General features: G+C 35.6%; 1 protein-coding gene across 1 annotated transcript in view; it reads left to right on the forward strand.

Annotated features, from left to right (window-relative positions):
• Positions 1 to 3268: 3268 nt before the first annotated feature.
• LOC145687993 (uncharacterized) overlaps positions 3269 to 21966 on the forward strand; it is a 29647-nt gene continuing 10949 nt past the window's right edge. The window contains exons 1-4 of the mRNA XM_081761647.1: positions 3269 to 4857; positions 8593 to 8825; positions 12179 to 12348; positions 16147 to 16448. Of these exons, the coding sequence (XP_081617773.1) occupies positions 3521 to 4857; positions 8593 to 8825; positions 12179 to 12348; positions 16147 to 16448 (2042 nt within the window). The 5' untranslated portion in view covers positions 3269 to 3520. The remainder of the gene's footprint in view (positions 4858 to 8592; positions 8826 to 12178; positions 12349 to 16146; positions 16449 to 21966) is intronic.

Below are 21966 nucleotides of genomic sequence, written 5' to 3' on the forward strand. Positions count from 1 at the left end.
CTAACTTTGCATTCAGGTAATACCGAAGACGTTGCTTGTATAGTAAATGAGACGAAAAATCAAATGAAAATTCACTTCAAAAAGAAAAACGAATATGATTGATGTGTAAATCATGGGTCTTTTGTTTTATTTTATTTTTATTTATTTTCTATGGCAATTTTTTAGCTAGCCAGACAAAAAAGTCATTCGTTTTCTAGCGATTTTTGTCGATGGTTCATGTTTGTAAGATTTATAATCAGTATTGATCGGGAACTCGATTAAGTTACACCTATTTATAAACAAGTTACCTGTTTTCATATTTTGTTTATGGTACAAACAGCGTCTGGGGAACATATTATGTCTCTTTGATATTTTCTATCATTGCTGCTGTTCCTTTAAAGTTGTAAAGTTGTATTTATTTTTTTTTTAAATACTGTTTGTCGTTTGCGCAACATGTAGGCTACATTTCATGATAATTTTGAGTTCGTGTTACGCCAATTTCTTATAATTTCATTTGTTTTTCTTTACATCACATAGGTCCATATATTCCTCATGTACTCTGGGTTAAAATAAATAATTACACTGCCTATGAATTTAATAATTACATGGCAAGTCTTCAAAATTCAGAAAGATTGCTGGATGCTTATCCCAACATTATTCATGAACTGACAAATCGCAACTCTTAAAAAATATAATAAATTTAGAAAACATGAGCCATGGAAACAATTGCAAAGTGCCAGTTGAAATCTTAAGACATGCGGTGAAAATTAGGAGTGTTGCCAGTTTGAAAGATCGAATAATGGACGTTTTGTGCACATTAGAAGTCATAAATTCATACTGGTTAACTATAGAACAAAAATAAGCATACCATTGGCTTTTGGGGAAAATTTACTATTAAAATTTGGTGCCATATGCTATGGTTTTCAGTTTTCAAAACTTCACTTTAACTCAAAATGGCGGATTTCAAGATGGCTGCCGTCAATGGTACCCTTATCGTATCACTTCCCTCTAGGCATAATATGTATTACCGAAACCTTTATCCACTTATTATCATTAATACGCGGGTTAGAAGCGGAGGTAAGGGACTTACGCACATAGTAAGTATAAACAATTAATATGCCTATAACTTTTCACCAAATGAGCGCATCTTAAAACTAACTTCACCATTGTCTTCCTGATTAAATTCTAGCCCGAAATTATGTATCATATTACCCTATTCCCATTTCAAAAACTTGACCTTAATTCAAAATGGCGGATTTCAAGATGGCTGCCGTCAAGGTCATACATACCATACGACTTCCCCCTAGGTCCTATACGTATCTACATGGTTGTTCTTTCATTAACACTCCGTTTACAAAGGGTAGTAAGGGACTTCTGCAATAATCTCTATTAACCACATCACAACCTTTAAAAATTATTAAAAAATAGAAAACATGCACCATGGCAAAAATTTCTGTCATCACAAGTAATGAATACATGTCCTCTATCAGTAACAAAAATTTCATTGAAATCGGAGCCGGACAATTGGGTGATGTCCCTTGTAAGCCTCCTAGACTTGACGACCCTAACAATGTTGAGTAAACCGTATAAACTATGTAGTTCCTCATTATGAAGCTTTCGCCATTCCCCATTCTCGTTCCTTTTGGGTCCGAATATTCTTCTCAGGATCCTGTTCTCAAATACTTTCAGTCTATGTTCTTCCCTCAGAGTAAGTGACCATGTTTCGCAACCATACAGAACAACAGGCATGATTATCGTTTTATATATTTTAAGCTTCAAATTCCTCGACAGAATTCGCGACGACAAGAGATTTTGAACCGAATAGTAACACGAATTCCCTGCTTTTAGTCGACATTTAATTTCTTCGTGAATATGATTTCCCTCTCTTAATATTGATCCTAAATATTTGAAAGTATCCACTTTATCAAAAGTATTATTTAATATTTTAACGCCTCCACAATTTGCCGTATTACGGTCCCGACGCACTTCCATGTATTTAGTTGTCTCTGCATTTACTTCTAAACCCATGTCCCTGCAAGCGTTTAATAAGATCTCTGCATTTATTTCTACTGTTCTCCTATCATCCCCTATTAAATTTACATCAGCATATGCCATAACCTGGTGAATGCCGTTCAACTCTAGGCCCTGGTTGCTATCTTTGATTTTCCTTATGTCGTATTCCAGCACAAAGTTAAATAATAATGTCGACAACGCATCTCCTTGTTTCAGGCCATTTTCGACGTGGAAGCTCGTGGACAAAAATTTTCCTACCCGAACTTTACTTTGGGATTCACTTAAACATATCTTAATTAATCTAATTAGCTTTCTCGGTATTCCAAGCTCTGTAAGAACGTTGTATAATGTTTCTCTCCTAACCGAGTCGTAAGCCTTTCTAAAATCAATAAATAGTTGATGTACCGGGGTATTGTATTCCCACTTCTTTTCGAGTATTTGTTATTATTATTATTATTATTATTATTATTAACCAATCAAGGCAAATTATTGTTACATCACAAACATATATTCGTATTATCTTATTTATGTTACATTCCCGTGTCTATTTTCAAGACAGCAGTTTGCCCCCCAGCTGAAAAATACTTCCGACGCCACTGATCCCAGCCACTGCCAAGTGAACCTTGTGGTGGACAAACACCATGTGCGTGGGTTCCCTCAGGGTTCTCCCACTTTCTTCATTCCACCATTTCATTCATTACTCATCATCACCGTCTCCTTTTGCCTCACCGGCATAAGCGTGGGACGTAAAACTCAAAGATTCCATTTCATTTTCGTATCACTGCGAAAAATTACACGTGTTGTCACAACGTTTGCTTACGCGCATGCTCACTATCGCTGACGTGTCTGCCTTCTGCTGACACATTCCGCGCTGTCGTATGGGTCCACCAGTTTCGCCATGTCCTGACTCAGTTAGATAAATTTCTTGCTTTCATGTAGCTACCTAGCACAGGTTGATTTGTTTCTTTAGCACTGTAATTTTATGGTATATATCTGGACACTGTGTTTATATACAAATCGCAAAAGAATTGTCATGTTTAAAAATTACGTCTGAAGACTTTTTTAAAATTTCATCTATGCCAAGTGGGGTATTCTCATGTCGCCTATCGCAAGTATTTTGGAGAACTATAAGAAGGAAATTAGTGAAAAAAAATATAATTTTTCAACAATTATTTTCAAGTGGTGTGCCTAAACTTTTTTTTTTCATATGCTCGATTTCATATAGTTTTATTCAATGTTGAAGGAAGAAGATGAAGAAAAGGTTCGTAAATGGGGAAAGTGCACAGTTTAAATACTAGCAGTATCAATTGTACAGTCAAGAGTGTTTAGAATGTAGTTCACGTACAATATAAATAAATTTCTAAATTATATACGAATATATTAATCTTGTTCAATAATGGGACCATGTTAGATATGTGAAGTGTAGCAGATAACGTATAAAATACGATATTTTAAAATGCTGATAGAAGAAGAGCAAGGTTTGATAAAAATTGGAAAGTGCACAGGATAAACAAATCGTGTGTTCAAAATGGCAGCTCCTAAGGAAGTTTGTTTTGTGTGGGATAGACATGACCAAGCATTGTGTAGGAATCTTATCAGCTTATTTAATAAAAGAGCCATGTTAGATGTGAGTTTAGTTTGCGAAGGAGAAAATATAGGGGCTCATAAATTAGTGTTAGCTGCAAGCTGTACTTACTTCAGGGATTCTTTCCTGAAATCACACAATGATGATTCAGGAATAAGTGAAACGGGGATCCACACAATTAATTTAGATGAATTGGGTATAAAAGCATCTTCGAAAGACATTAGAATGATTATAGACTTCATATATAGAGGGGATGTGATTGTTCCAGAAGATAAAGTAGACAGTCTATTATATACCGCCCAGTGCCTTGGGGTGCAAGGGCTTTTAGAAATTATAAACCATCAAAATTGTGTAACATTTCCGTGTGAACAGTTAAGAAATTTTGATACGGGTGGCGAGAAGTGTGATACGGATATTGAGAGCGCGAATAAAGAAATTCCAGAGTCTGTATCTGACAGTAGCAATCATGAACGTTCGTATATATCTGAAGTAGACACATCTTCAAATAAAGAGCTGGAAGAGATGAATGATAGTTTTGTGAGACACACTGACAATGATGTGACAACTATTGAAAGAGCTAATGCATTTGATTTTAAAGAGGAGATGACAAATAGTTCATTCACATCATTATTCCCCAATTCAGAACAGTCAAATCATGTTACATCAGAAACGCACACGGACAACACTGAAATGAGTGATACTAGTTTAGTATGCGAAGACTGTGATACACAAAATAAAAGTATTCCGTCAAATATGAAATCAACAATTTCTATTCAAACTGATATTGAAATGACAGATATGATCAGTGCATTTGAAAAATACAGAAAGGCAAAATTACTGAGATGTTATATAGAAGAATCAAGTACAGATGAAGATTATTTCATGTCAATGTTTGGTGAAAATCAACAGGTAGCTCGTATTCCTGAAGCATCGAAAACTGCTAATGTGAATACTGTTGAACCTTGTGTAGAAATTCTTGTTCCACCAGGAGCAAACGAAGCCACTCAATCAAGTGAAAGAACAGATTTGGATGTAAGTGAACAAACAGATCGATCCGTGACATCTTCAAATGGAGATGCAAATGGTTCAGTAAGAAACAATAGGGAATGCAAGAGGACAAAGAAGACCAATAAAATAAAACCCAATGTTAGTAATAATGAAACAGGTGAAGGTGATGTAGGTGTAGAAGTTATTATTGCTGAACAATCAAATGCCGATAAGTTCACTACCACTGAGAAAGAGAAAGAATCGCCAAACGTGTGTTACGTCTGTGGTTCCAGGTAAGAAAATTTTATTGTATGTTCCTTCTAAAACTAATCTTACTGTAAGTTTAATGATGATACATGCATTAGGATTAGTTGTTTATATCGAATTTCATTTTGTAAGTTGGTATACCGAAAATACAGGTGTGGGATGCTATACTCTGGTAGAGATTTCTTTTGACAGTGGCAGTTCCCCAGCAATCGTAGTAACGAAGCCTACCAATCACTTACAAATCTCGTACTGTAGTGAAACAGGGAGCATGTTTACTTATTTATCATTCTTGGTGTGCATAACTGACAGTTTCGATGTATGTTAGATTGAATGTTTGATCTATATTTTCGTTCTCTGTTAACAGTGTGAGGCTATATAGAAGATCTACAGTTAAAAAGTGACATCTGAAGTATTTTAATGAGTTCGATCTTCTTCCAGCGGGAATCCAACCCGGAATGATATTGCATCAAAGATGTAGTGGACCATCAATGAGAATAATATACTTTGAAATCGTTACGTATATTAAATGTCGACTGAAAGCCGGGAGTTCATGTCGTTGTTTAGCTGAAAATATTTTTCCCTTCGCGAATTCTGTCAAGGAATTTGAAGCTTAAAGTATATAAAACGATAATTATTATTTATGTTGTGCTGTACGATTGTGAAATATGGTCTCTTACTTTAAGGAAAGAACACAGCCTGAAAGTAATTGAAAATAAAATCCTAAGATGAATATTCGGACTCAAAAGGGGCGGGAATGGGGAATGGTGGAAACTTCCTAACTAGGAACTGCATAATTTATACTGTTTATCAAACATTGGTTGGGTCGTTAAATCTAGGAGGCTCAGGTGGGTTGGTCATGTTAGCCAGAACGGAAGAACGTCGAAATGCTTTCAAAATTTTAACTGGAAGTCCATTCGAAAAATGTCGTTAGGAAGACCTAGCCACAGATGAAAGAACAATATTAAGATGGATCTCGCAGGAATATGAATACAAATGTAGAAAAATCTTTCAGTTCCCACGACTATACTGTTTAAGCAAAAGGAGACGATAGTTAAGGCAAGTGAGTGATTGTGGAATAATTGGTGGAATGGAATAATATGGAACCAAGCCTGAGCATCTCGAGAAAACCCTTGGACATGATGGAATACAAAGTGGGAACTCCTAGTTGGCTGAAGGCAAAAGTAAATGGAGAGCTTTCATGAATGCAGCATTGAACCTCGAGGTTCCGTAGGCAATAGAGTTATATGCAGTTCTCACATTACCTCAAATAAGATACAAATTGTTTACATTATATGTAATACACATTTACTAATATTGATTGTATGTATTATGAATTTTTTAAAATACAAATTCATCTAAAAACGTCGTCATTTAAAAATTTCTGAAAACTGCAGAAACTGTTCTTGCTAATAAATCTTTCTTTTAACTCCCTGAGGGGTTAAAATCTGATGGGTCTGTTGATAAGTGATTAAATAATTTACATACCATGAATTATTAAATAATAATAATAATAATAAAAGTTCGTTGCGAAGCTATGGAGGTCCAGGTGTTGTTTAGTATGGTAAACATGTGTGTATTCACATTTTTCCGGATTTCATTACTTCCATTAGCGATGTGCTATTTAATAACTATTAATATATGTAAAACATAGCAAGACGTGGAACAATTAATATGTTCATCTGGTTAAAAGTTGTTTACATGATTGTCCCTGAGTTAAACTGTTAATTGTGCAAAAGCATTTATATATTGTTTAAACATTATTTGTCTTAGATAAAATGTAAAAAGAGGAGAATAAAATCTACACTGGACCAGAGACTGAAAATGTCGAAAATATACCTTAATTTAAGCTTCTTTACTTACTTTTCCCTGTAAAGTCTAAAACAGACACTAGATGATTTATTTTTAGTTTGCATAAACACACCAGAACTGGCAATAATAGTAGACTCCGTTTTACCATATAAGTGAGATGTTTTACGATATCTAATACACTAATAATCTCTGATATTGTTGATGTCTAATATATTTTCTGTGGCGTCCTTACTATTTCGCTCTTGTCCTCAAGCATTTCATTGATGGACATCAGGTCGTTGTCGCATACTTTGGTTGTGGCATTCTGTATGTATTAAGTTGTTGTGAGACTGTCCTGTTTGATGATATTATTACTTAAATAAGGTGCATTATCATTAAAAGTCTACTGTACTTCCTACGTTCTATGTTACTAAGGGTGTAAGGAAGTACTGTAAGATCTGATCAAGGAATATTCACGTTTGATATTTTACACAAATTTTGACAGATGCACTTGTCTTCTTTAAATATAGTCCATACCTTGTGCGCACTGTCTGGAAATATTGCTAATGTCCAGAAGTCGTACTCTTTTAAAATGCTTGCAGATAGTAGCAATTTCTACATTTGTGTTTCCTATTCATACATTTACACAACATGAGGAAATGACATGATGACGATTATTACTGAATTTAGTTCGTTGCAGGTCTTCCATTGATATTTCGATTTCTTCATGTATATAATGTTCTCTGTATTTGCCACAATAATTCTGTCTCTTATTTGATTACCTTTTATTTTTATCATAGGTACGTAGAATATATGTACCGAGTTTGTTAAAAAAAAAGAATGCATTTATTATACAAGAAGCAATGCAGCCTACAATTCCTTTGCAGTTTTTACATTTGAACATCGGTTTTGATATAGCTGTACAGTACCTGTCGCCATACTCCTCAGTAAACCTTGCAGATTTAAGAGAGTATGACAAGTTTTAAAGCAGTGTCACGCTAGTCAAAAAATGATTTGATATGAAATTACACCTGGAACAAATTGTTTGTTGCTTCTGTGCAATAGCACTGTTTTATGCAGTTCTTTTCTATGTCTTAATTTTTCTTCTTGTTTCTCTTTGTCTGAAGATTTTTAACAATATTCTGTTTTGTTTTAAAAGAATGTTTCCAAACAGGAACAGAGTGTTCTCCTAAAGCCCAACGGTAGCATTCTGTAGCAGATAAACCATACTATGATAGTGCATATTTTCAAATTTTGTTGAATTATAATGCAGTTTTTGAGTAGGGATAAGTGGCTATATTAATAATTTTCTAATTTATAGTACGGTATTATAATTCTACAATTCTGAATGCTCATATAGCTTTAATAGGGATTCTAAACTCCAAAGATCACAGCAGTTTCGTGGTTTATCGAATTTTTTGAGTAATGTTCAAAATTTAACTAAAGCAACACGGTTACTTTAATGATTAAGCAAATAGGTTTGTACAGTCAGCAACAAAAGTTGTTTCCGTTTGATGAAATTAGTTTTGTAAATAACTTCGAAATGGAAGGACAATTTGAGTACAGTTTTCAATAAATTAAAAAGATTGTAATTTTCTAGACGTTCCACCCATACCACTGTTATTTCCAAAATACATTTTACCAAACGGAAATAACTTTTGTCACTGACTGTACATACATGATTCTTCATGACGTCTTATTTTAGACAAGCAGTTATTCAAATTTTATGTTGCTATACAGCATCATTATGTAATGAAAGTATTCACAGTAAAATTAACATTTTGTTTTTCACCAGAGCTAGCGTATTTCTGTTAGATACTTATGAGTATATAGGCCATGATCTCCAGAAAATCAGTCTGTATTGTTGATTTTTGTAATTTTAAAAAATAAATCTCCTCTTGAATTAAATGGAAGTGGAAATTTTTGTTGAGGATTTTTATGTATTGAATAAAATATTTTGTTACTTTTTGTAGTTCCGAGGATGGAAGAAATGATTGGAATTCAGTTTCAAGCAGTGATCCTCATTGTGGGGCTTGTGGGAAATTACTTACCGGTACCGAAAAGACAGAAGAGGATACACCTCCACGTGTCAGTCATTCGAAGGAACGTACGTTCGAATGCGATAAGTGTGACGAGAAATTCTGCTCGAGAGAAACTTTGAAGTTGCACGTATGGAAAAAGCACAAAATTGGTGAGGTGTATCAGTGTAAGTATCCACAGGGATGATGGATGCCTTTTCAACACTTTTTTTTTTTTAATCCATGAACTTTCAGAGTGAAATGAAACGTGTCCATGAAGATACTATTGTACTTTAAAGAGGTATCACGTCGCTTTGGACAATAGCATTTAAATGAAATTCGTCACACTTGACAGAAAAATTCAAATATTTTTGTGCATGTCAACAATAGATAACAAAGTCAATAATGGATGGGATCAAACACAGAAAAAGTAAATTCACTCATGTTTACTTTGTGATTAGTCGATATGGATTCATTGTTGGATATTTAGCAGGCAGTTGCTGTTTCTGCTGGAGGTCACTTGGGAAGCTTTTATATTTCTGTACTGTTATGCAGTAATGTGCTAACGTAAATTCATTTCCTTACATTGTTTTGCGTTATTGTTAAAGAATAAGTTTTAAGGAGTTACGGCGACCCTACAAGAACGAAGTTGGTGTGTTTGAAATATCAGCACGCAGAGTCTGGTGCAGGCTCAGCGTGCTTTTAAGTGAAGGTTTCAACATCAGGCTCCTACACATACGTCAATTTGCCTATATCCCCATTGCCTCATAACCTCAAGAAGTGCAAGTTCGTATCAGTGCTGCCATCCAGTCCGTTTCATCAGATATGTTGAAACGTGTGTGGCGTGAATGGGAATGTCATCTTGACGTCTGCATCGCCAGTCGTGGGGTCACATTTTATGTCTATGAGTTACAGTGAAAATATTTGAGTTTTTCTTTCAAATGCGACCAATTTTATTTAAACACGATTATCCAAAGCGACGTAATACCACTTTAAAAAATGATAGTATTTTATGGACACCCTGTATATATTCTAAGGAAATGACAGTTGAAAATGAACCTTGGAAAAACGTTTCCTTGCGGGAGTAGGAGCGCAAGATAATTTTCATCATCCTTCTAGAAAAGTTCATTTAAAAAAAAAGAAAGAAATGACAGTAGTATGAAGGATTTAGAGCTCATATATCATTATTTGAATAACAGAAGACTGTAAGATTAGTCATTATTATTATTTTGGGAATTTAGCATACCATTTCAACACCGGGACAATGTGAAACGTGGACCTACAGTTTAACGTGGATGCGAACCACATGATCTCCCATCGGGATCGAATTTGGGTCTTCTGCACCGAAAGGGATACTGCTAACCATTTAACCATGAAGGAGCTCCTTTCGAGCTCATCCCTCAGTACATAGTTACTGTATGCTCTGTCAGATCCGACTTCGATGTCCGGTAGGATATCATGTGGTTTCGGTTCCATGTTAAGTTATAGATACACGTCTCATATGGCCTTTGTGCTAAAAAAAAAAAAAAGACACTAAGTTCCTCAAGTAATGAACGAAAGTTGCTCCCTAAAAAAAAAAATTAGAAAAAAGAAAAAAACTGGCCTAGAAAAAAGATCGAACAGGTTTAATAACATTTTGTTCCACATTAATGAATAGTTCCAGTCGATGTTAACTGTTCAGAGCTGTTCCAAGCACAATTCGCGTAAATTTGGTTTTTGTAAATTAACTGAAACAAAAAGCAAAATTAGGACTTGAATGACAACACCGTAGAATCTAAAAAATACTTCGAAATGCAGTGGTCCAGCGTGCTGCATGGCATCCAGTTCAGTTTTCCAATGCCTACTTTGATCAGATATAGACTAGTGAAGCACAAGGTTCGTGAAAACCCAGTTTAATCAGAATATTTTAGTATCTAAACAAAATTTTCGTATTAGTTTATTTAAATTTGGCAAACTCGAATGTAATGCATATCATGATGATAATTAACATACACCCAAACGCAGGAATGAAAGTCATTTTTTCTCATAAATTTGACACCAACCACCATTTACAATCACTGAACATATCCGAGACCATACTTAGTACTTCAGGTGTAAGCCGAGCTACTATTCGAGTTTGTAACTGAGACAAATAACGTGGCAACAAGCGCACAAAATAATATGCATTAAATCCTATACCAAGATGGGGCACGCGACGGCAATGATATTCAAATTCTTTATATGGGTTATGTAGGAAGAGCGTGATTTTGTCTGTATACTAGTATAAAAGAAGCGTTATCCCAGAGGAGAGCTCTTATTAATAGCTTAGTTAGCAATTGGACTTACTTTCTAGTTTTAATATTACCTAGCTAGCTAGATATTTTGTGTATATATGTATCTTTTACTAATAAATGTGAACACTAATACTATTAATACACAAAACATGTGATTCAGTCCATGTAATCTCATTGGCTGAGTACCAACTTTAAGAATGATTTTGGCCGTTTAGGGAACGGATGGTAGCGTAATGGCGGAGGCATTGGCAGGGTTCGGAGACCCGGGTTTGATCGTAGCTCCAGTCGTGTTTCATTCTTTGCATATCATTGAACTCGCACCTATAGAGCTGTTGGCTAGATATAAAATTGATTTCGTCCATTTATCGTACTAATACATGGTGTCTGAGTTGAAACGCCCTAATTTCAAATATTCATAATAAACAGAGTAATAAGGGAAGAACAATTTATTAAGTAGTAGATAGTTGCTTATCTATGAAAATTTTAAATAGCTAATGAAGAGTAAGGTATATTTATTTTTTATCATTTTAGATTGTGAAAAGTGAAAATGACAACCAATGCTGAAAAGCGCAAACTGTCTAGTGGTACGCAGAACTGGATCCATTATTGCAGATCAACGTAGGCTCCGCGCAGACTTATCACAGAGACCCTCTGGATGCCAGAAGAATCAAGGCGTGGAAAGGATAAGCACCTCCACACTGGCATTTGGAGAACCGGAACGCATTGAATGAGGAATTCTCACAAAAATCGATTGGAACTAGTCCAATTTCCTGGCCACCCTAGCCGCCTGACATTATTCCTCTGGATTTTTGCCTGTGCAGTATGTTAAGGACATAGTTTATGCAATAAAAGTAACAACTGTGAAACAGTTTCGTGAGGGGTTAACTAGTTCTGCGTACCACTACACAGTTTACACTTTCACAGCATTGGTTATCATTTTCACCTTTCGCCACCTGGAACAATAAAAAAAAAAAAAAAAATAAAATAAAAAATAAATAAATAAAATAAACGAATCCTTACTGTAATATTTTCCATTGTATAAACTTTGCTTTAGTAGATTTAAATCCAAATTAAACTATCGTTGAGCAAAACAATACCTTTATTGTAAAAATTATCGCAGTGTTTGCAGACGATCCGCAATCCGACTTGCTCCCTACTGTAGTACCAAATACTGTACTACTAATAATAATGATAGTAATAGCAACTACTACTACTACTACCAATTGCCCTAACTTTGTAATATTTTACACTGTTATTTATGCTTTCAGGTACGTACTGTGGTCATGCAACTCCAATTAAAGCGTCTTTTGTTAAGCATGTATCAACACATAAAGATACCCAAAATTACAACTGTGATGTATGCGGAAAGAAGTTTAAAAGCAAAGGGGGCTGGAATGTACATATAAAAGCTCATAAAGGTGATAAGCATATGTATAAGGTATTGTATACCCTATTATCAATATTTGTTTCCTCTTATGTGTGCAGTTGATTTGTATATAATATTTCTTATGTTTTGTTAAATCACTTTATGTGGTAATCAGGTCTTAGTAATCAACATAACAGTTATTCTTCCCGCTGGACTAGGGTTTTGCGCGAGCTCCTTTGGTGCACGTGATCCTGGATTTGTTTCCCGGTTGGAGGGCATTGAACGGATTACGGTTGGTTCCGATTCCACCTTAAACTATAAATCTACGTCTTATATAGCCGCGGTGCAGAAAAAGGGACGCTAAACTTTAACAGACGACAATAGCTCGTAATAATGTGAAGATGTAGACAAAACGAAATTTTTAAGAGTTTTTTAAATGAAAGCTATCGGATTTTTGTTCTAAATAAAACTTACTTTTAGTTGACAACTTATAATTGAATTCCTCAAAAGTAAAATCTATAATAACACATCACAAACCCCGCCAGCTGAGAGACAGTATTATCTACGTTGATCAGAGGAATCTCAATTGTGGGGAAACTTCATCGAAAGTCTCGAGGAAAGTTTAGCATTGTGCCAACAGAACTACCCATCATTTTAATGTTTATAGCCTCTGTTGCATTAAATATATTTTCCTATTGCGAGCTATAAGTGTGTGTACTTTACAAGAAACTTTCGAGAAATCTTATTGACAAAACTATTTTGAATAGGAATGTGATATCATTTATGACTGAGCGTCGTGTATTTCAATTTTGTTACAGAGTCCCCTTGTAGCTAAACAGTTCACGTACGCGCCATTGGCGTAGAAGATCCTGGTTCGTTTCCTGGCGAGAGCTCATGTGGTTCGGATCCCACGTTCAGCTGTAGGTCTACATTTCATATAGCCTCGCTGCTGAAAGGGACGTTAAACTCAAAATCACAGTCACAGTCGATTTAATTACACAAAATAAACATTGTTTAAGTTTTATACATTTACTTTTTTCCGGTATTTTTGTCCGATAGCGACAGCTCTGTAAAATGCTTTGGTTGAGAAATTAGTAGACCGTGCAACAAACCCCCATGAACGCAAGCTTACAATCATAGAAGATTCTTACGTAGTAAAATATTATTCTTGTAACTCTTTATCACATTTCTTGATGTTCGCATATGAGGGAGGCTAGAGATTAACAATAGCTTTGAAATAAAAATGGAGTAGGTTATAATTCTGTAATAATGCATAATTATGTATATCCATCTCTTTTTTCGTGAAAAAAATTTCAGTTCCTTGTCTCCCATTCTTGTATTCGTTAATATTGACTAACATTTTCAGGAATAAATTTGTTAAGAAAGCTAAAGACTATTTGTTAAAAATTTCTAAATAGTAATGCTTTTCATTCTGATTGATAAAATTAATATTTATAAATCTTATTCTTCAGTGGTGGAGAACAGTTTTTTTTTTTTTTTTTTTTTTTTTTTTTTTTTAAGTATACGTATTTTCTTTCTTTTTGTCTGTATATATCATTATCTACAACGCTATGTAGTCTTTTATTTAGATAACCCTGGTAAGGTATGATTCAGGTTTATTGTTACAAAACAAAGAACGGGAGAAAAACAAAACAAAATTCCTAAACCAAAGCTCTATATTTCATAGATTACATTATATGTATACAATTTAAACATTTTTTAAACAAACAGTGTACAGGCCTTTTAGTTCGGTGCACGCAGTTTCCTCTAGATGTTGGTAAAGAGAGCTTTCCCTGGTTTGCTGCCACCTGTTTCGAAATGCGGGTCCAGTTGCGCGTAAACTCCATAATATTCGCACAAAGGAGATTTTTAGTAACCATATCCCATATCCCCTCTTGATCAGAGCCCAAAAGTGTTTAGTGGATCTACACTTGAGCATGATGCTGGGTTGTCGACGAACACAACATAGGGAATGTAATTGCCCTCCAGAAACTAGATGGAATTGTGCGTATGATGCAATGATGCCTTGTCAGATCAAAATAAAATAGGATTGGTAACGTTTAGACTACGTAGCCATGGCAACAGAATTTTCCATAGACAGTGAGAAACACACGTTTCTTTGTTCAGAGTTCCGTATATTACAAACGCTGGAGACAACCTCCTATCCTGTGCCATTGTCTGCCAGACCATCGTCATTTTTGGAAATTTGGATTTCGGTTGTACTATTGCTTCTATAGGGGTTTGTACATCTGATGCAATGGAGACATATTCATTGGCATTCATCTCCGAGGCATCCTATTCAACCTTCGTTTCGTCATCATTGATGATGAAAAAATTATCCCCCGGTGGTATGGCTTGTTTGTACAATTTTCGATGAAACTTCTTCGCACCATCAACGTTTTCTTTTTATATTCTTGCCACCTTTTGTCTTTCACGGTACCGAATTCGGGCTGTGTTTCTATTTTTCGTTGCAGAAACGTTCGAAATCTTCAGTTTTGCAGCAGCTTGTCACTGTGATTTTTTTTTTTTTTTTAATTCTTTTTTCCTATCATCTTCTGGTTACATGCTGTGGAGCCTGAATTTGTGTTGTATCGAACATCACCAGTGTCTAAATCATGTTTGATAACTCATAAATTCTTCTCTTACACACACACCTTGATTTTTGAAGCTGGATAATGTCACTCCACGATGACAATTCTGCGCCAGGAAAAAGCTGCCAATCGCAATGTTTTGCTGCTTTCGGCATCTTATTCACGTGCACCATACTTCGGCAGACAAACCTTGACTGTCTACTGCATCGTGTGTTTGCAGGGCGTATACACTCCTCGCTTTAGAACCTAGTTGTACCAACTCAAAGTTAGTGACAATACAAGTGAATCGTACGTTGTATATGTAATCGTAAATCGTTTCAGTGAAATAAAATATTTATTTTTAATTGTGTGAAACTTTGATTTGTTCAGCGTTATGTTTATTCTCAAACATATTTGTAGAAAGTCCTAAAACAAGTCTGTAATGTTTCATAATATCCGCATGCACTCAGTATAGAGGCTATAAGGTTTTAACAGAAGGTAAAGTTATAAATAGTAGAAATGAAGATGACAAAAACAGTAAATAAATTAAACATGTAAGAGAATACATATTCTCATTTGGTAGGAACATAGGACTAATGCCTGCTCTCGTTTTGACAGTAAGGTTATGGAAACGTGGAAGAGTTCTATTGAAACAATGTGTTATGACAAGTTTATTTTGCTAACAGTTAAGATGGGAAGTAGTGAAATCTCAAGCGTAGAAAGACTATTTGTTTCTATCGATAATATTGCTATTTATTTCTTAAAGAGGAACCTAGGGCTTAGAGGTAAAAGCGGTTATTTCTGGCTCAAAAAGTTTATAATTACCTGCCGGGCCCTGTGAGCGTGTGGTGAATAACATCGTATCTGTGAAAATAAGTGAAATGAAATCTTTAAAGTTTTACGTCCCACTGTTAATGCCTGCTAGGTTAAAGGAGACGGTGATGATGAGAAATGAATGAAATGGTGGAATGAAGAAAGTGGGAGGAAACGGGAGAACCCCGAGAAAACCCGCGCACACGGTGTTTGACCACCACATTGCTCACTTGGCGCGAGCTCGGATCGAGCCAAGAACCCCATGCACCAGAGGTGAACGATCTACCACTGAGTCGTATCTGTGGATTTGCTTGGGGTCTTCCTCTTTCCTTTGACAGTCTAACATTCTTCCCCCTTCATTTATTTGTTTTTATCATTCGTTTTCTATAGGGTGCAATATATATATAAGTATCGAACATTAAATTTTAAATTATCTTTCAATTGTTTCTTCTTCACATTTATATGTTAATGTTTTGTTGTATTTCAGTGTGAACATTGTGATTTCAAAACTCTTCAGAGGTTTAATCTAATCAAACATCTAGCTAATAAGCACGGCAAAGATTTAGAAGGTAACACATTACGCCCGAACTTTAAGTGCCGCGAGTGTGGATATACTTGTATAGCCGAACACATTCTGAAAGCGCATGTAGTAAGGAAGCATACTGTGGACAAACCTTTCAAGTGTAATCAGTGTGGATATTCGACGGTGGAGAAAGCAGCATTGTACAAACATGTGAGGATACGCCATACGAATGAAAGGCCTTATGTTTGTGAAATTTGTAATTTTAGGTAAGTCGTCATTGGTATTCGCAATTTTTGTGCAGAATGTCTACAAGTTTTCTTAGAAATTAACGTGCATGAGATAATTTGTATGGAATAGTAAGTTTTTTTTCCTCAAAATTTGTAGAAAGGTGCCCACAAAGATGAACTGTTAGCACGCATGCTTTCTTTGCGCGTACTTTGGATTCGATCATCAGGGGAGCTCCTTTCTTCCTCTGTGTTAGCGTAACCGTCTTGGGTGCGGGAGACCCGGGTTCGATTCCCAGCAGGAGCTCATGTAGTTCTGATCCGACGTTAAACTGAAGGTCTACGTCTTTTATAGCCATGCTGCTGAAAAAGACACTAACCCTAATCCAATCTATCAATCACTAGTGGTTACGGATGTGGTTTTAACCCCACGTTAAATTGGATCTAAATCTCATATAATGGTAATACTCAGTAGGAGTGTTAGAAAACGGTTTTTAAAAAAATTAATTTGTGTATGTGTGTAATTCTTTGATTTATTTACATATGTGCTGCTGTATTTCCTCCTTCAAAACTTCCTGGTTTTCTATATCGATATTGCATTGAATTGTCATGGTCATCCATCAGTGTACATTTGCTTTTCTAGCCCATCTTTCAGATTCTCGAAATCCCTTTCCTCTTCATTGTAAATAATTGTTTCTCAGTATATCATCATGTGTAGTTTTTTTTCTTAATACACAAAATCTAAATACCTTCACCTCTCACTATTATTCAAGAATTCTTGAACTTTCAAAAGAAACTTGAAAATCATCATTTTCCTTTTTTTTTTTTTTTATTTGCCTGATTTATTCAAAACGTTTTTATATGCTTTAGAATGTCAAATAAAATTATTTAGTATAGACTATACAACTTGTCTCTCAACACTAGTAGAAAGTAGATAACTTTATTTTTGTATTTATTTATTTATTTATTTATTTATGACAATTCTCATTATAAATTTAGTGTCTGTTAACAGCCTTTTTATTACCTCCTGTAATAATATTAAATTGACATTCCCTCCTTAATGCTGAACACCCTATATATAAGAAATGAAACACTGTTGAGTATTTACAGCAAAAAGCTAGTTGCTTGTTGCAGTCCGATTTCATTACAAGAAAGTTTACTTACCAATTGGTCGTTAAGGAAGGAGAATGATTGTTTCTGGACAACACCTTTTATTGTATTAAAAAAATCACATCATACGAAATCAGGCACGCTTGTATCTACGTAAACTTAGATTTGCTGACAGGAAAAGTGTATTTTATTTCCCCATATTATCCATAATGCAGGTAATAATTCTAAATTATGTCTTTAAAGAAGAGCTCGGGTTATTTATGTATTTATTTATTTTCATGCAACAAATGAAATATCCATTTTATATTCTTTCACATTAAATTTGTGTCTTACTGTTACTAATAACTGTTAAGAAAATAAGGAAAAAAAAAAACAGAAGATTCCAGAAGCTCTTCTTGCTTGTTTAGTGGGTACCGCGCGCGTCTGCGGTGTACGGGGTTCCGGGTGCGATTCCCGGTGGGAGAGCTTTGAAATTTCGACGCGGATCGGATTTCACCTTAAACTCTTAAGTCCATGTCTCATGTAGCCCCGGTGCCGAGAAGGGACGCTGAACTCTAACTTACCTAGAAGAATTCAAAATTCAAAACACAATTCTTAACGAGACTGCAAATTTCCGACAATAATAATAAAGAAGAAAACAAGAATTTAAAAAAAAAAGATCAAAAGCTTGCGATCTTGGCCAATAATTAGTTTTTGGATCAGGGGCCACAAAATTTTTGAACGGCCCCTAAACCGAGTTTTCGTATTTTTACGGAATAAGCACATCATACTGATTTACAGTAAGTGATAGTTTGGGTTTGGCTACACTATATGTAATTCTTCAGATGTAAGACCTACATTGAAATATATTGGATCTTTTGATACAATATTTTTTTTTTTTTTTCTACCTAAAAGTATGCTTTCTAGTAATGCCTTTAGAGAAAAGAGAAGTATGGTCTATACAGATCAGTTTTATGAGATATTCTAATGTATATAAACTTTTTGGATAAATCAGGCAGTAGTAACGATTCTAAAATTTATCCTGAAAATTTTAAGAATTCTTCATGAACGACTGTTGAATGATACATAGATTTTAGATCCTGCACTTGTCAACTTCTGCACAGAGCCTCAAAAAATTGCTTCGGTTTTGCAAACACTGAATGTTTCAAGTCCAACAGCTGGTTCTCCTCTCTCCTCCAATTATTTATTTTTTAATTATTACGGATCAGCGTCGTTCAACTACACAAGCAACCAACACACACACACACACGATTAAAACGGTGACCTTCTCTTACGTAAGCCTCGTAATTAATTTTCAATTAACGTGATGATACTGTGCAAAAAGTAGAAGCAATCAGATGGTCAGGCTAGAAGCACGAAAATCATAGTTTGATGAATGTAAAGATGAACACTGATAACGCAGTATATTTCATTGAAATTCTAATAAGGTTCTACAGTTTACTGTGCTGTTTGTTTGCTGATATGATAAACCTGGTTTAATACTAGTTCAGTCGCTTATTTTACTCTTGAATTTCGTAGTATTTGTACGTATGAAGGATATGATATAAAAGTAAGCAAGAAAGTTCTATCGCTTTTTCACCCACCACCTTCGAACATCGATATGTCACCTAAGACGTACCTGAAAGATCAAGAACAGTCCCCATCAGCATTTACGACCTTCTACCAACGTTCTGGAAGGCCATGGATTCCATCGCGGTAGTACTTGGTGGGTCGTGAAACGAAGAAGGTATCAAGCGCATTTTGCACTCTACTAGAGGTTTGAACTGGCGTCCTCTAAGATGATTATCAAAGGAATAGAGCAGGTGATAATCGGACGGTGCAATGTCCGGAGAGTATGGGGGATGCAATAGTGTTTCCCATACAAGGCATAGGATGGTCTTCCAGGCCATCCTAGCCCCATATGGCTTAAAGTTCTCCTGTAACAGGAGGACCCCTTTGCGATTCAGAAGTGCTGGCTCCAGAGTACGGCTCTGAGTTTTTCGTGAACACGGCTGAACTGCTGACAGTACACGGTTGCAGTGATGCTCTGACCAGCTGGTAGAAGTTCCCGATACACGATGGCGCGAGCAGTCCACCAAATACACAGGAGGAACTTCTTCTGGTGCAATGCTGGTTTCGGCTGTTTTGGAACCGGTTCATAGAATGCTAACCATTGATGACGGCGTCGTGGAGCTAAGTACAGGACCCAATTCTCATTACATGTCAACACCCTGTCCAGAAATGGCTCCTTCAAAAAAACGCAAGTGTCTGCTCGCGTTCCCTTCTGGTCCGGAGTCAAATCATGTGGGACCCATCGACCCAACTTGTAGTGTTTCCCAAATTGATGGAGGTGCTTCCGAATGGTTTCTCCACTCACACTGAGTTGTAGTCCCAGTTCCTCACATGTCTGGCTACTGTTCACCTCAATGCTACCTGAAGAACTTCATTTTATACATGTGTTGGTCTTTCGGCACGTGGTGCGTCTCCGTGTGTTTGGTCACCATCCTTAAAATTGTTAAACGACCGCTGCACTGTCTGTGTAGTCACGACATCCTCACCAAAGGCCTGGCATATCTTCCGCCCCGCTGCAGCGGCAATTGATTCCAGTTTGAACCCGTACAACATACACGTCCTTATGACGCTCTGTGGATGTCTCATGTTCACTCTGCCCTTACGCAAGTTCACGGTGTAACTGAACTCTCCCAACCAAGTGGTATATTGGATACCCACACCACCAACTGACCTTTGCCTTATCTCCATTCGCATTCAACTCACGGTGTGAGGACCAATTGAATACAGACCTCCACAAAAAGCGACAGAACTTTCTTGGCTACCTTTATATAATCGATTCTTTCTTTAATTTTTCATATACCGGTATAACAGTGGCATCAGTATCTAAACACTAATCACGCAGAGATAGGAGGACATTAAACTCGAAGATATCCTGTTTTTAGGTGCAAAATCAGAGAATACGTGAAAGATGAGATTGCGAAAATGATAGAAAATATCAAGAACGAGCATAAGAAATTTGCATGAAGCTATAAGTGAGCTCATGAGGAATTATGAGAGTTTTAAGTAACGAAGAATGCTATTTCGATACACATATAAGCTTAAATATAAACACGTAGAAGGTTAAGGAGAGAACTTTGAAGTATACACCACAGGATCTCTTAATGAGAAACGGACCCTCTTTAGAGACTGAATCAGCTACTTAAAAATAATAATAAAGGTTAGGAAGTTTATAAAATTCAAACTGAAACTATCATAAAAGTGATGACAGTAAATTTTCATGCGTGATTTTCGAAGAAAGAAAAAAAAAATCAAACATTTTCTGAGCTAAAAATGTAGCTCGAGCCAGCAATACAAATATTGTTCGTGGCCAACAGTAACAGGCTTAAAAACATGTCACCTATTATATTGAAACCGATATTATTAAGGCGTACCTCATGAGATCTTTCTTTATGACACTAGCAAGAGGACAGTAATAGTTTCACAGTTATATGTTTTCTTGTAATATTAATATAGAAAGTAAATAAATAAATACAGTGGACTATTTTTAATTCGAAGTCCAAGGGGACACGAAATAACTTCGAATTATCCAAAATTCGAATTATCCAACAACATTCATTTTTACATAACAACAAACAAACCAAAGTACTGTGCATCAAAATCATATTCATATAGTGTTGACTTTGCCTTTAAAGCAGCTTGTTATTTGCGTGATCGAATACCGCAAACTAACAAACGATATTGACTCCACATAATTCAAACTACGTGTACAATGGAAAATATATTTATGTACAACACTACAACACATAATTAAACACACAATTGAATAGCCCAGACAATTAAACACCAGTAACAATTTGAATATTCTGTTCTCACTCTTAAATTTGATTGTTTTGGTACGGTCAATAAATCTTGAATTTCATGTATTGCGTGGAATACGATATTAATAACATTTGGTTGACTTTATCAATAATTCATCTTAAATTTTCAACCAATTCTGAAACAAGATGAGATTGGCACACGTTCTCTATCTTTACTTCTTCCCCAACTCACCTTCATCTTTATCATTACATAGATTTTCTATTTATCTGTTGTATTACTCTTCCCTATGGCTGCATCTGGATAACTGAAAACGCGTTAAAACGCTATTTCTCTGTTTACATCTGTCCAACATTAAAAACTTTGAACTGTATTTACTTCGAATTATCCAAAACATAGGTTCAAAAGTTCGATTTATCCACGATTTTTTACTATTGTTTTCAATACAGTTTTCAAGGGGAATGGACTTCTGTTCGAATTATCCAATATTTCGAATTATCCAAGTTCGAATTAACGAGACTCCACTGTAAAATGTTTAGTGGTAAGATCGAAAATAGATTAACGGCAGCAAATGCATGTTACTATTTCATGCAAAACCATTTACCCTAGCATCTAATCCCGAAGAAATTAGAAAGCATAGTTT

Source organism: Thermobia domestica, chromosome 6, assembly GCF_964235325.1.
Source record: "Thermobia domestica chromosome 6, izTheDome1.hap1.1, whole genome shotgun sequence".
Taxonomy (NCBI): Eukaryota; Metazoa; Arthropoda; class Insecta; order Zygentoma; family Lepismatidae; genus Thermobia; species Thermobia domestica.